Here is a 12715-nt window from a genome sequence, read left to right on the forward strand (position 1 = left end):
CTGTCTGATTCTCATCCAGTCCTGTTGTATTTTCTCCCTCAGGCAGCCCAGCTGAAATGTTCCAGTTGCAGGCTGGGGACGAGGTGCTGACAGTAAATGGCCAACGGGTGGCAGACATGGGCTACCTGGATTGGAAGGCCAGCATGGACCGGGCTCTGCAGGAGGGCAGTTTGGTGATGGACATAAGGCGTTATGGCAAGAGCAGTGAGTCATCCGTGCAGTGCGTATGTGGAGGTGTGTGAGTGTGTGTCGGCCAAATTTAGACCATCTAATCAATATATAAACTGTAAAGACAAACGTATTGGGACACCACCGGAATTGAAAATGGAAGAAATTCCTGACCACCATTGCAGCTGTAACAGCTTCCACTCTTTGCGTGCGGAAATTTTTGTCCATTCATCCAGAGGTTTGTTCGTGAAAATAATTCCACACTGAACTGATCCAAGCATGCCATTGCGTCGGCCTGACCCAAATGGTTTCCTTGAAGATGGAACTCAACTCAACTGTATTTATCGAGCACTTTAAAACAACCACTGCTGTATCCAAAGTGCTGTACATGGAGCAAAAATAATGCATTCAACAACAAACAGTAAAACAATAAATTAAGAACAAAGACAGTAGAAAGCGCAAAAACAGCAAAACTAAAAGTCAAGTCTCGTGCTGAGTCAAAAGCCAACTATCCAAAATGTCACAACAAAATACGATTTAGTATGGCAAATAGCCCTGATTGATTTATATGGTACATTTACGTGTAGACAAATGACCATTCACACTCAATTCACTCCTATGGATTTATCCATCCATCCATCCATCCATCCATCAATCCATCCATTTTCTGATCTGCTTATACTCATAAGGGTCGCTGGAGTTGCTGGAGCCTATCCCAGCTGTCTTCTGGCAGTAGTTGGATTGCACGCTGAACTGTTTGCCAGCCAATTACAAGTCACAGTCACATAAAGACAAATACCCATTCGCACTCGTAATCATACTTAGGGACAATTTAAAATGTTCCATTAACCCGCCATGCATATTTTTGGAATGTGGGAGGAAACCGGAGCACCCAGAGAAAACCCATGCAACATGCAAACTCCACACAGAAAGGCCGGAGCCGGAATCAAACCCTGCATCTCTGTGCTGTGACATGGATGTGCTAACCAGTCGCCCACTGTGCCACCCGCTATGGAATTATGTTTTGTTGAATGTGGCAGGAAGCCGCTAAAAATAAAAAAGGCGAGAGAAGAGCACTGTGACATTTTACTCCTTGGGAATCCTTTTGACCTCACATGCCAGATAAACCAAGCCAATTTTCTCAACTTAACTGCATTTATAGAGCACTTTAATATAAAACAACCACTGCTGTATCCAAAGTGCTGTACATGGAGCAAAAATAATGCATTCAACAACAAACAGTAAAACAATAAATTAAGAACAAAGACAGTAGAAAGCGCAAAAACAGCAAAACTAAAAGTCAAGTCTCGTGCTGAGTCAAAAGCCAACTATCCAAAATGTCACAACAAAATACGATTTAGTATGGCAAATAGCCCTGATTGATTTATATGGTACATTTACGTGTAGACAAATGACCATTCACACTCAATTCACTCCTATGGATTTATCCATCCATCCATCCATCCATCCATCAATCCATCCATTTTCTGATCTGCTTATACTCATAAGGGTCGCTGGAGTTGCTGGAGCCTATCCCAGCTGTCTTCTGGCAGTAGTTGGATTGCACGCTGAACTGTTTGCCAGCCAATTACAAGTCACAGTCACATAAAGACAAATACCCATTCGCACTCGTAATCATACTTAGGGACAATTTAAAATGTTCCATTAACCCGCCATGCATATTTTTGGAATGTGGGAGGAAACCGGAGCACCCAGAGAAAACCCATGCAACATGCAAACTCCACACAGAAAGGCCGGAGCCGGAATCAAACCCTGCATCTCTGTGCTGTGACATGGATGTGCTAACCAGTCGCCCACTGTGCCACCCGCTATGGAATTATGTTTTGTTGAATGTGGCAGGAAGCCGTAGTATCCACAGCAAACCCAAGCAAACACGGAGAGAACATGCAAACTATGCAGAGGAAAGTCGGACCACAGATTCCAACCTCAAACCTCAATACATGTTTGCATTCATAGCCCCCTTTCTGTGTGATAGCACAATGGATGCTCTTAATTTCCACTTTGTATATCAAAAAAATCTACTTTATTGGGCCAAATTGTGTGTGTGTGTGTGTGTGTGTGTGTGTGTGTGTGTGTGTGTGTGTGTGTGTGTGTGTGTGTCGGTTAATGAGGCATTAAGGCGGTCGCATTCCTGCACTGACATTGTCGCTCGCACTCCTCAGTTTGCTAAACGATTGTGACACTCTAAATTGGTGCATAAAGTGTTTGTTGAATCATGCGTGAATGATCCCATGACAGCACTGTGGGAGGAGGCGTGAGGTGTCTCCATTCTTGTGACGATTGACTTTTGTTTCCTCCATGAATATTTTCTTGCATTCATCCACTCGGTGGTTTGTGGTTTCTCAATTTTTGTGGTCCCTTTTTCTTATCCGCACTCACACCTAACTGTTTCCATTGTGGTGGTAGCAACTCAGCTCAGGTCCGCTTTTTTCCCCACGGTGTTGGTCTGGCAGAGTATGTTAGTGTCATGCAACTTGTGTGAGAAATTGTGAAAGTGAAACAAGTGTGGCCCACACTGATGGGTGGACCTTGACTATGTTTGAACAAATCACAGTGTCCGACCACATCATAGTTGCCACCCGTTTCAAAATGATGCAATCAGCGGCGTCCACTATGACACCAATGAGAAAGTAGATGGCAATTAATGACCTTTATTTTGAAGCCAAAACACAAATGCATACACTGGGAATCTCAGCATAAAGTAACCTAACCAGGAAGCCTCCCAAAAACCCAAATTAGAACGTGTGGTACACAGAAGGGAAAAAGGGCAAAATTAATTGCTGTAACATAAGGGTAAAAAAAAAGAGTGAGTTTGCAGGATATTTCCATTTTATTTAATTTAAATCTGATCTGATTTTCTCATGAACATTTTAAATGCTTTACTAATTTATGGACATTGAATACAAACATCTATTTTATTTTTACTTGGATTATCTTTGTCTGAGATTTAGATCTGTTTGATGATGTTAAACATTAAAGAGGGGAAATTTGCAAAAAATAAGAGAATTTGAGAAGAGGGCATGTACTTATTCACTGCGCTGTACTTAAAAAAAGTGTCACGAACGAACAAATGTGCCCATGGAAAAAAAAACATTTTAAAACTACTGCACCCACATTAGCTCATTGGTTTGAAGACACGATATCTGGTGTTTGTCTGCTGAGTGGCTTATTCCAAACTGTTTGTGGGTGAATGACAGCTGTCATAAGCTTCATGGCTGAGGAAGGTGGTTTCTCTGTCCCGTTCCCCTATGCTGCTTTCTGTAACAATCGTCCCTTGCTACTCTCTGGCAAATTCCTTAGTCTTTGGCTTACTAGTTGCCACGAAAACACAGCTATTTAAAAAAAAAAAAAAAAAAAAAAATTAAAACATGTTCCTATTTTTTTCTCTGTCCCGTTCCCCTATGCTGCTTTCTGTAACAATCGTCCCTTGCTACTCTCTGGCAAATTCCTTAGTCTTTGGCTTACTAGTTGCCACGAAAACACAGCTATTTAAAAAAAAAAAAAAAAAAAAAAATTAAACATGTTGCTATATTGTCTGCATGCAGACTGGGACAGAGATCCGTCTTCCCCGCTATTCAAAGGCTATAAGACCATCAATCTGACCACTACGGATCATCCCATACTTGTAGGTTTCTCTGATGCCGGTGGTGCCATGCTAGATTTCACTTCGCTCACTGACACATCTGCCAAGGCCGCCAGCCACTCTCTAGTAGTAAGTGGACTGCCAAATGTTCACAGTTATTTGTCCGCCAGATTTTTTAACCAAAGGAGTACCTTTGTGCAGGATGTGGCTTCCAACGGCATCGGTGGTGGTTACCCCAAAGTGTCCATGATGACTCAAGGTAAGAACATGCAACCAATGAAGTCATGGTGACATATGAGTATATTATGTCTTGTTTTCCCCTGATTAAACCTTATTTCTCCCATCTCATGTGTAGAATCAGAGCCCATTTCTATGATAAACTTAAAACGGAGATCAGAGTTTTTTGAAAAAGGTAACAAAAACATGTTCTAATCAAAGTTTGTGGCTTTTTTTGTTGTTGTTTTTTTATGCTTCTATCTCATGCAACAATTTCTCAGACTTGAGGTGATTTGCTTTGCACGCTTTCAAAAGGGAGTCCTACCTGGATATGTTTTGGGCCCGCATTTTTACCTTGTCCGGTTCCAGAGGTCGTTCTTTCATTCTTCAGGTGTCTCAGAATCAAGGGTCAATGTGCTGGTCTGCCTCTGTGGTAGGCACAGCCTGGACCTCAGCACCACTACGTGGAGGCCATAATGTTCAAGCATTGGAGGGACTCGTGACCTTCGCATTTGGGGCATGTGAAGGGACGACCCCTCAAATACAATGTTATCTTCATTACAGAAAAATGAATTTTGGAAAAAATAGATGTATACATTTTTCATCAAGTGGAAATATTTTTGGTAAGTTTTCAATTCATGATATCATAAAAATGACAAATTTGAGTCTAAAATGAAGAAAAATATTTTAAAATGAATGGTTACTTTTACATTGATATTAAATGAGCAAAATGCATCTTGTATTGTTAAATAAAGGGCGGATATTTATTCTGAGGAGAAAAATAAACACTTTTTCAACATTTTCCACTGATTGTAACATTAAAAGTTTTTGTTTTTGGTAACATTTTCAATTTGGGTGCAAAAAAAGAGCTGAACAGTATGTTCGACCCAAAAGCAAACTTCTCACTTTTGTGGTGATTATGCTGTGTTTTTTTTTCCATTTGTCTATTTTGATATTCATATATAAAGCGTGCACTTTTTTACTTTGCTATGCACAATAAAAGCATACTCCTGCCACGCTCTCAGCATGTTGAACCTTCTTCACTTCCCCTTCTGCATGCCAATCATTCTCTTCTTAATTTTCCCCATTCCCAACAATGGATCTCTGATGTCCATCAATGTTTGATGTATATCGACTGATGCTGAGTGGAAAGAATCAATAAGTCTGAATGAGCCATACGCGATATTTGTTTGTTTCTCATAGCTTGTTATTCTCATTGTTACTTTTCATGATCAGTCAGTGCTTGACTGAGCAATAAAAAGTAAATAAGCCTGTCAGCAGCCTGTTAAATTGGGAGCTGGCCTCCAGGGTGCCTTGAATTAATCTTCCATGGTGCATGACACAAATATTGACTGGATGGTTTTGTCTTTTTTTTTTTTTTTTTTTTTAATGAGCAGCAGACTCTGCCATGCCAGATGTAAGTACCACCATCAGTGCATTGACATTATTATACATGACTGTATTTCCTCAAATAATGGGCTTCGCTCAGTTCATTGCCGTAAATGAGATCACTCTTTTTGTAGCATATGCACCGACTATCGTGTACAGATTTTTAAGGAGCTTTATCCTCTCCATCCTCAGATACCCGTTCCTCCAATCACTGCGTCTTCGACTCGTTGGTCTTGGGATCCAGAAGAGGAGCGCAGGAGACAGGAGAAGTGGCAGAAGGAGCAGGAGCGCCAACTACAGGTACATTTAAAACTAGAAGACAAATGATTTAAGGTGTCGAAATGTCAATGTTATTGTTTTGTCATGAAGGAGAAATATAAGCGTGACCAGGAGAAATTGCAGGAGGAATGGACAAAGGCCCAGCAGGAGATCTCCAGCAGTTTCCCACAATCCGAGGTACCACATCATATATTTAAACTGCTGAAGTAAATTATACACTAACATTATAGTCATTGTATTGGTGCTATCCAATGCTCTAATTTTGACAGTCTTTTTTTGATACTGTCGGATAAAAAAAGATGACAAATTGTCTGAAAAAAGAAAAGAAACAGTAACGTTCACTAAAGTTCCTGATATAGGATTTTTAACATGTTTTTTATTAGTTTGTTACAAGGGAGTGCAACTTTAAAGTTTTAGCTTTCCTCCAATTGAACCTCATGAAATCAATGTGGACTGGTAATGTGGACGTCAACACCAAAAAACACACTAGACCAAAAAAATTCCCTTTTTCAGTTAGACTTGTTCCACAATCTTATCATCCCCTCATAGGAAGTAAAGAAATATTTTGTTGTGATGTGGTTCCTCTTCCTCTTCATGTGTTCAATCACGCCTCTTTTCGGTGTCTCGTGCAGCCTGTGGGCTCAACCCTCGCCTACCGGGAGCTGCAGCAGGAGCGAGAGAGGCTGGAGCTAGAGAGGAAGAGGAGGGAGGAGGAGGAGGAGCAGGAGCGCATGAAGCTGGAGATGGAGAGGAAGCTGAGAGAGGAGGAGTTTGAGCGCCAAAGGCAGGAGATGAGGAGGCGGGAGGAAGAACTCGAACGAGAAAGACGGGAAATAGAGAGGAAGAGGAGGGAGCAGGAGCAAGAGCTGGAGCGCCAAAGGCAGGAGATGAGGAGGAGGGAGGAGGAGCTGGAGCGTCAAAGGCAGCAGGAGGTGGAGAAAAGGAGGAGGGAGGAAGAGCTTGAACGCCTGAAGCTAGAGGAGGAGAGGAGGAAGAAGGAAGCGGAGGAGGAGCGCCAAAGGCAGGCGGAAGAGGAGAGGAGGAGGATCAGGGAGAAGGAGGAAGAGGAGGAGAGGAGGAAGAGGGAAGAGGAGGAGCTTCTGTGGGAGAGGAGGAGGGAGGCAGAGAAAGAGGAGCTGAGGAGGAGGCTGGCGGCTGCGGACGAGCAGCAGTGGCAAGAGAGACACAACATCTTCGAGGAGCAGAGGTCATTATGTTTGCTGTTAAGATCAATCAATTATAAATACATAAATACATAACGATCTTGGGGATGGTTGTTTACAAATCAGTCACTCAGGTAAAAAGAAAACGTTTTTAAAAAGACAAGGTAAGTTACATTTACACTAGACATAAAGATAATTTTCAAACAAAAATAGTGTTGAAAAAAATTACGCTTGAAATGTTAGTACAAGAAAAGCGCCAGTATTATTGATTTGATATATGTAAAGCACATAGCAGACAAATCAAATATTTGAAAGAGGGCAAGGAAGTTTTCATGTCACTAAAATGCAAAAGAAAAGGAAATGCTAAATTTGGACAAAAATAAAATATCTAAATAAAAGATAATATACCTACCAGGTGTGTGTGTGTGTGTGTGTGTGTGTGTGTGTGTGTGTGTGTGTGTGTGTGTGTGTGTGTGTGTGTGTGTGTGTATATAGAGAGAGAGAGAGAGAGAGAGAGAGAGAGAGAAAATCAAATCATGTCAATGAAAGTAAAAAACTTCAGCTACAATAACATGCAAACGAATATAATGTAAAATCCAGGTAAAACAATCAGGGAGCTTTCAAAAACTTAACAAAATAAATTATGAGGAAAAATTACAAAAGGCACAGTGACACTAAGTTTGTAATTGAACCCAACATCAAATATACATGTAAAAAATACAAGTCATTGATAGTTGTCAAACAAGACAAATGTAAATAGGGTCATTTAAGAGAAGTTTACAAATAAACGTAAAGACGTGGAAAAAAAAAAGCGTGTAATTTTGCAAACACTTTTTTTGATTGTGTGTGTTTTTGTTTGTTTGTTTTACAGGGCTAAATCGCTTGACAATGAAGAAAGACTTCCGAGCAGCGGTCAGTGAAATACACTTTACAATTATCCCAAATTCTTTGACCCTTTAATAGACTCCACTGAGCCAGTGAGGCACACGTAAACCTCACTTGTGCGCCGCCGCCATAGGTGTGTTTGTGTATCGGTCCAGCGCGGTCCACTGGTTGCTGGAGGAGCAGGCCAAGAACACACGCGACAAAGTGGCACACGGTCAAAGGGCCGTAAGCGAATTGGAAAAGCAGAGGAGGAATCTCCTCAATGCCAAGAGATACAGGGAGCCTGAGAGAGGTCGGCTCCGGCCCCCCCGCAATCTATGCCTCTGATCGGCCTCTCAATCGAAACATTCCAATCAGCATGCGAATCAGACGATCCAAATCAGAATTGATGAACTTGATCAAATCTGACTTGCAAATCTCAGAATCAACATTCAGGATGCTTTAATATCTTTTGAATGAACTGAAACCAGATTATGGACACATGTGAATGCTTTAATCCAGCACACCAAATGCAAAGAGCTGTCATTTTGTTTGGATTTCTGCCAGCCGTATTGGTAGATCAAGAAATGACAAAAATTAACACTTGATAATGTTAGCTATGTTGCTGCTGTAATATACCGTATTGGCCCGAATATAAGACGGGCCTGATTATAAGACAACCCCCTCTTTTTCAAGATTCAAGTTTGAAAAAAGACTTTTTGAACACCAAATTAATTTTTATACAGTACATCTGAAACAAATGATTATAACAATACTGTATATTTGAGTGAAAAAGCATGTTATTTTGCCTCATTCAAATCTTAATATCTGAACATTTAAATATGTAAACTAAAGTGCAATCACATTCGTAAATGAATGGCTTCTGGTTTTTGAAATGTAAATGACATCATAACTTCTCCTCAGCTGCCGGTTAACCTGGCCGATCTTCGACCCACTTTTCTCCAGATTGTCGCTACGTTTCTCCATTTTCTGTTATCTCTTCTATTATTTTCTTCTCTTTTCTTTCTTACCGCTATTTTTTTATTTTTCTTCTTCGTGCTCCCGCTATTTTTATTTTTATTCTTCGTGACAGGGGTTCACTTTGGCCTGGGGAGTCAAGTTCAGCATTCGCTTCAATGATATCTGGCGCCATCTAGCGTCATGAATGGGTATAATGTCTAGACCCCGAATATAAGACACCCCCATTTTTTCCGTCTTATTTCAATGCAAAAAACACCGTCTTATATTCAGGCCAATACGGTACTCCATAAGCCTGCGGCTCACCGAGCGATATGGCTGGGATGCAACTCATCTGTCGCTCCGTATGCGGGGGTGTGGTACTCGTTTTCATGAGTTAGCCACTCGCACTGTCTGTCCCCTTTGAGGTTTTTGTCTTCATCGATGATGTCTGGCTTTTCGTTGTTTGATGGCAGTGATAGGCGGTGATGTGGTCGACACAAAGTTTGCGCAGCCGCCATCGCAGGCGGAGCTCCAACGCCAGCAGCTCCTGAACGACATGAGGAAGAAAACTAACTTGCTGACGGACAGCAGCTGGATCCGCCAACGATCCGCCACCACTCCTGGCCACGACGACCTGCCATCAACACGCAGGTATGTCAAGCGGCCTGGTTGCCGGCGCTGCTGGTGTGGTCTCGCTAACACCGAGGTGTGCAGGTTGTGGGTTTCAGTGCTGGGGTTAACTGGCAAAATTGGGCGTGGGCTTGGCTTTGTAGGGGCGGCTCGCTTGACCACCTGGATAAACCCGTCAACTCCTGGCGTTCGTCGTGGGCTCCCAGGAGCGAGTCTTATATTCCAAACTACTCCAGGCCTCACTCTGCCATCTACGGCAGCGCTCCCCTTTTCGGCGGCGGGCCGCCGGGGGCGGGTTCCGGTGCAAGCTCCCTGCCCCCCTCCTTCCGGGGCCCGGCGGTGGGAACGACCCCTTGGTCTCGACAATCGGCATCCCCTTTGCCATCTTCTGTGTCTCCCACCACCTCTTCAGAATCTGGTCCTGACGCAGGGGGTCAGCGGCAGCGCAGCAGGTAGACTGGGACTTTGCTGGTGTACCGGGTCTCAACAGAGGTGATGGTGCAGCTTGAATGGGAGTGCTGGCTAAAGCTTGAGTGTATTTTTTATTTATTTTTTATTTTTACAAAGAGCTCCACTTATTTTTTTGGCAGGCACTGGAAAGCCTGCAAATGATTCTTCTTTTATTTTGTTAAAAAAAAATATATGTATCATGTAGTTCACTTTGTTAATGTGTTTAAAAGGCACGTCCACTCCATTTGGAATGTTGACCTCTTTCATGCACTCTGTAACCTGATCACATGATAAGCTGTCCACTGTAGTGACCGCTGTCCCTGAAAGGGTTCAAATATCATCCATACGAACGTGCTTTCCAAGCTGTGCATTGTGTGATGCAGGTCAGTGAGCGGTAAGAAAGTGTGCACCTTGTGTGACACGGCGCTGGGAAAAGGAGCAGCCATGATCATCGAGTCCCTTGGGCTCTGTTATCATTTGAACTGTTTTAAGGTGAGACCTTCACACCTTCTGACTAGTTCACGCTTCTCTTTATCTTGAAAGTCCCGGATATAGTACATTTCAAAGTGAGTCCTGATTGCCCTTTTCACTTGATTGACATCAATGATCAGCATTATTTCAAGTGACCAAATATTTATATCCACCTAAATTCATCAAACATCAGCTCATGTTTCATTTGAGTTTGTTTGTTTGTTTGTTTTTTATGTCTGTCTGAGCTTGTTGCCGTTCTTGCTTTTACAATCTCACTGACATTTCAAAAAAATTAATTCACCTGTTGCTGAACCTAACCATTAAGGAATCAATATTACCAAAGGTATTACTATATATTGAATATTACTTTTATTGTTATGGTGGTGATGATAATGATGATGATGATGATGATGAAAAAGCTGATGTGCTAGAGGAAAAAAAAAAGGGAAGATTCTGAATCAGTGCAAAAAAAAAATTTCAAGACGACGTAACTTGCATCTCTAGTTAAAATATTCAGTAAAAATGTGTCATGTTCCATTTTGACGAAGAAAGTTGATAGAATTTTGCTATCCATTGGGTAGTGTGTCACTTACATAGTTAGCTCAACTATTTGATAAGTCAGTAACTTCATTGGTCAGTAAATTAGTTGGTTAGTACCTGGCATGGTCAGTCTGACTGTTGTTTGGTTGATTGGTTAGTCAGTCAGTTCGCCAGTCAGGCTATTCGTTGGTCGGTTATTAGGATTTAAAAAAAAAAAAATCGGAAATGTAACGATGTTTGAACAATCAACTTTGTGTTCGTTTCCAGTGCATCGACTGCAAGTCGGTCCTCGGGGGATCGGAAGCCGGGGCGGAAGTCCGAATCCGAAACAAACAGCTCTACTGTAACTCCTGCTACATGCGATTCAAAAGTTAGTCCTACCGCCCATCTTCTTTTCTTTCGTCCACTCGTGGCAATTCATTTTCGGGGTTGTAGTTGCTCCAGTCAATCATCAGTGAGTTAGTTAACTTTAGTTGAGTTAGTTTGTGTGTTACTTAAAATGATTACAAATTAGTACTGTGAATCGTGCCAAGTAACAAGGGCCCAGGCCCATATGTGACATTGCTGCACCCGCGCGTGAGCTACATTTTCATAGTTTTGTGCCGTGTCTTCCAGCTGGCCAGCCCACGCCAATGTGACTTGTGGGTCCTCCAGAAGATCGACTAGGAGACCACGGGCAACAACAACCCGTGATGCCCCCGCCTCACCTGGCGCCAAATGGCCAACTTCTACATCATCATTCTTGAGATTTTAATCATTTGTGCTGTTTTTTTTTTCTTTTTAAGTGGGTAAGACCGGTGTGTGTTTTATGTGCAAGATGTGAAATTTTACAGCTGTACAAAGGGTTCGTCTTCTGCATGCATTTGGTTACTGCGGGGATGGGAAAAACCAAAGCCTGTGGGTTCATATGCAGCCATGGTGAACGTTAATTCTCTCATAAAAAATATCGTATTTTTTTCATAAATGCAGTTTGGCACTTGGAGAAAAAAAATGCTCCTCAATCTTACTACCACATCTTCCTTTTAATTATTATTTTTATGAAAACTAGTCGTGTTCAGTTTTCATCTGCCTACTTATGTGCCTTTATTTCTGCCACAGGGAAAAGTCATTAGGACGACTATTATCGTTATCTAAACTGTATTTAATAAGACGGAATATTACACGGGTTGTGAAGAATATATATGTGATGATGGCACAGAAATTTGTAAATAAAGACTTCAACGCTGATCTTGGAAAGGTGTGACTGCGGTGTTGGATTCCAGGTGTTTGGGTGGAATTTCAATGAGGCAATTGGTCACGCCCATTTGATTCCACAAGCGGCGTTCTGTGACGCTTTTGACAAGTCATCTCCGCAAATCGTGTTAATCCCGCCATCGGAACTGTTACACGAGATCCAATTTGCAATGAGCGTTGATTGAAGATTTTTACGCTTGCCTCACTTGCTTCCTCGACACAACGGTTGGAAATTGTCCTTGTCGTTGTGTAATTGAGAAGAGGACTGGAATGGAAATGAGTCAGAAGGAGGGGGCAGTGAGGGTTGTGGGGGGGGGGTGGAAATTGGCTCTGTCAGTCTCACTGTGGAAACGTCTCAAATTCTTCTGTCCTCCACTTTGGATTTTTCTTGGCGCTCTGCAGCGGGAGAGATTTTAAATCCGACTGCTTGGAAAACAAACTCAATCTCAATTGTGTCCTGGATGGGGAATATGAACCCAAACAGGACACTTTTTCCCCCTTCTACTATGACATTGGAATGTTCTGGAGTTGATTTTTACCAACTTGTTGGAAAATGCAGTTCCTCCCAAGGACCTGCACTGTATAATGTATGCATAATTATTAACCACATACATTTATAACCACAAATATGCAAGATATTGCCAATAAAATATATGCGCCTGACAATTCAAAACTTGAGTTGCTCCACAATGGGAGACCATTTCGACTTCCAGTAGCTTTTGGGGAAGAAACGAGAAAACAACCAATT

At 42.0% G+C, this 12715-nt stretch overlaps 1 protein-coding gene across 8 annotated transcripts in view; it reads left to right on the plus strand.

The window, feature by feature from the left end:
* lmo7a (LIM domain 7a) overlaps positions 1-11966 on the plus strand; it is a 60132-nt gene extending 48166 nt beyond the window's left edge. For 3 of the 8 annotated variants that reach the window (XM_019882361.1, XM_019882364.1, XM_019882367.1), the window contains 15 exons: positions 43-204; positions 3735-3901; positions 3974-4031; positions 4128-4184; positions 5380-5405; positions 5570-5677; positions 5747-5833; positions 6289-6863; positions 7691-7731; positions 7838-7996; positions 9117-9294; positions 9417-9725; positions 10107-10215; positions 11002-11104; positions 11350-11966. In XM_019882361.1, coding sequence (XP_019737920.1) covers positions 43-204; positions 3735-3901; positions 3974-4031; positions 4128-4184; positions 5380-5405; positions 5570-5677; positions 5747-5833; positions 6289-6863; positions 7691-7731; positions 7838-7996; positions 9117-9294; positions 9417-9725; positions 10107-10215; positions 11002-11104; positions 11350-11372 — 2162 coding nt within the window. In that variant the 3' untranslated portion in view covers positions 11373-11966. The remainder of the gene's footprint in view (positions 1-42; positions 205-3734; positions 3902-3973; positions 4032-4127; positions 4185-5379; positions 5406-5569; positions 5678-5746; positions 5834-6288; positions 6864-7690; positions 7732-7837; positions 7997-9116; positions 9295-9416; positions 9726-10106; positions 10216-11001; positions 11105-11349) is intronic. The other 5 variants (XM_019882363.1, XM_019882362.1, XM_019882365.1 and 2 more) reach the window with 5 other exon arrangements.
* The last annotated feature ends 749 nt before the right edge of the window (positions 11967-12715 follow it).

Source organism: Hippocampus comes, unplaced genomic scaffold, assembly GCF_001891065.2.
Source record: "Hippocampus comes isolate QL1 unplaced genomic scaffold, H_comes_QL1_v1.1 scaffold111, whole genome shotgun sequence".
Taxonomy (NCBI): domain Eukaryota; kingdom Metazoa; phylum Chordata; class Actinopteri; order Syngnathiformes; family Syngnathidae; genus Hippocampus; species Hippocampus comes.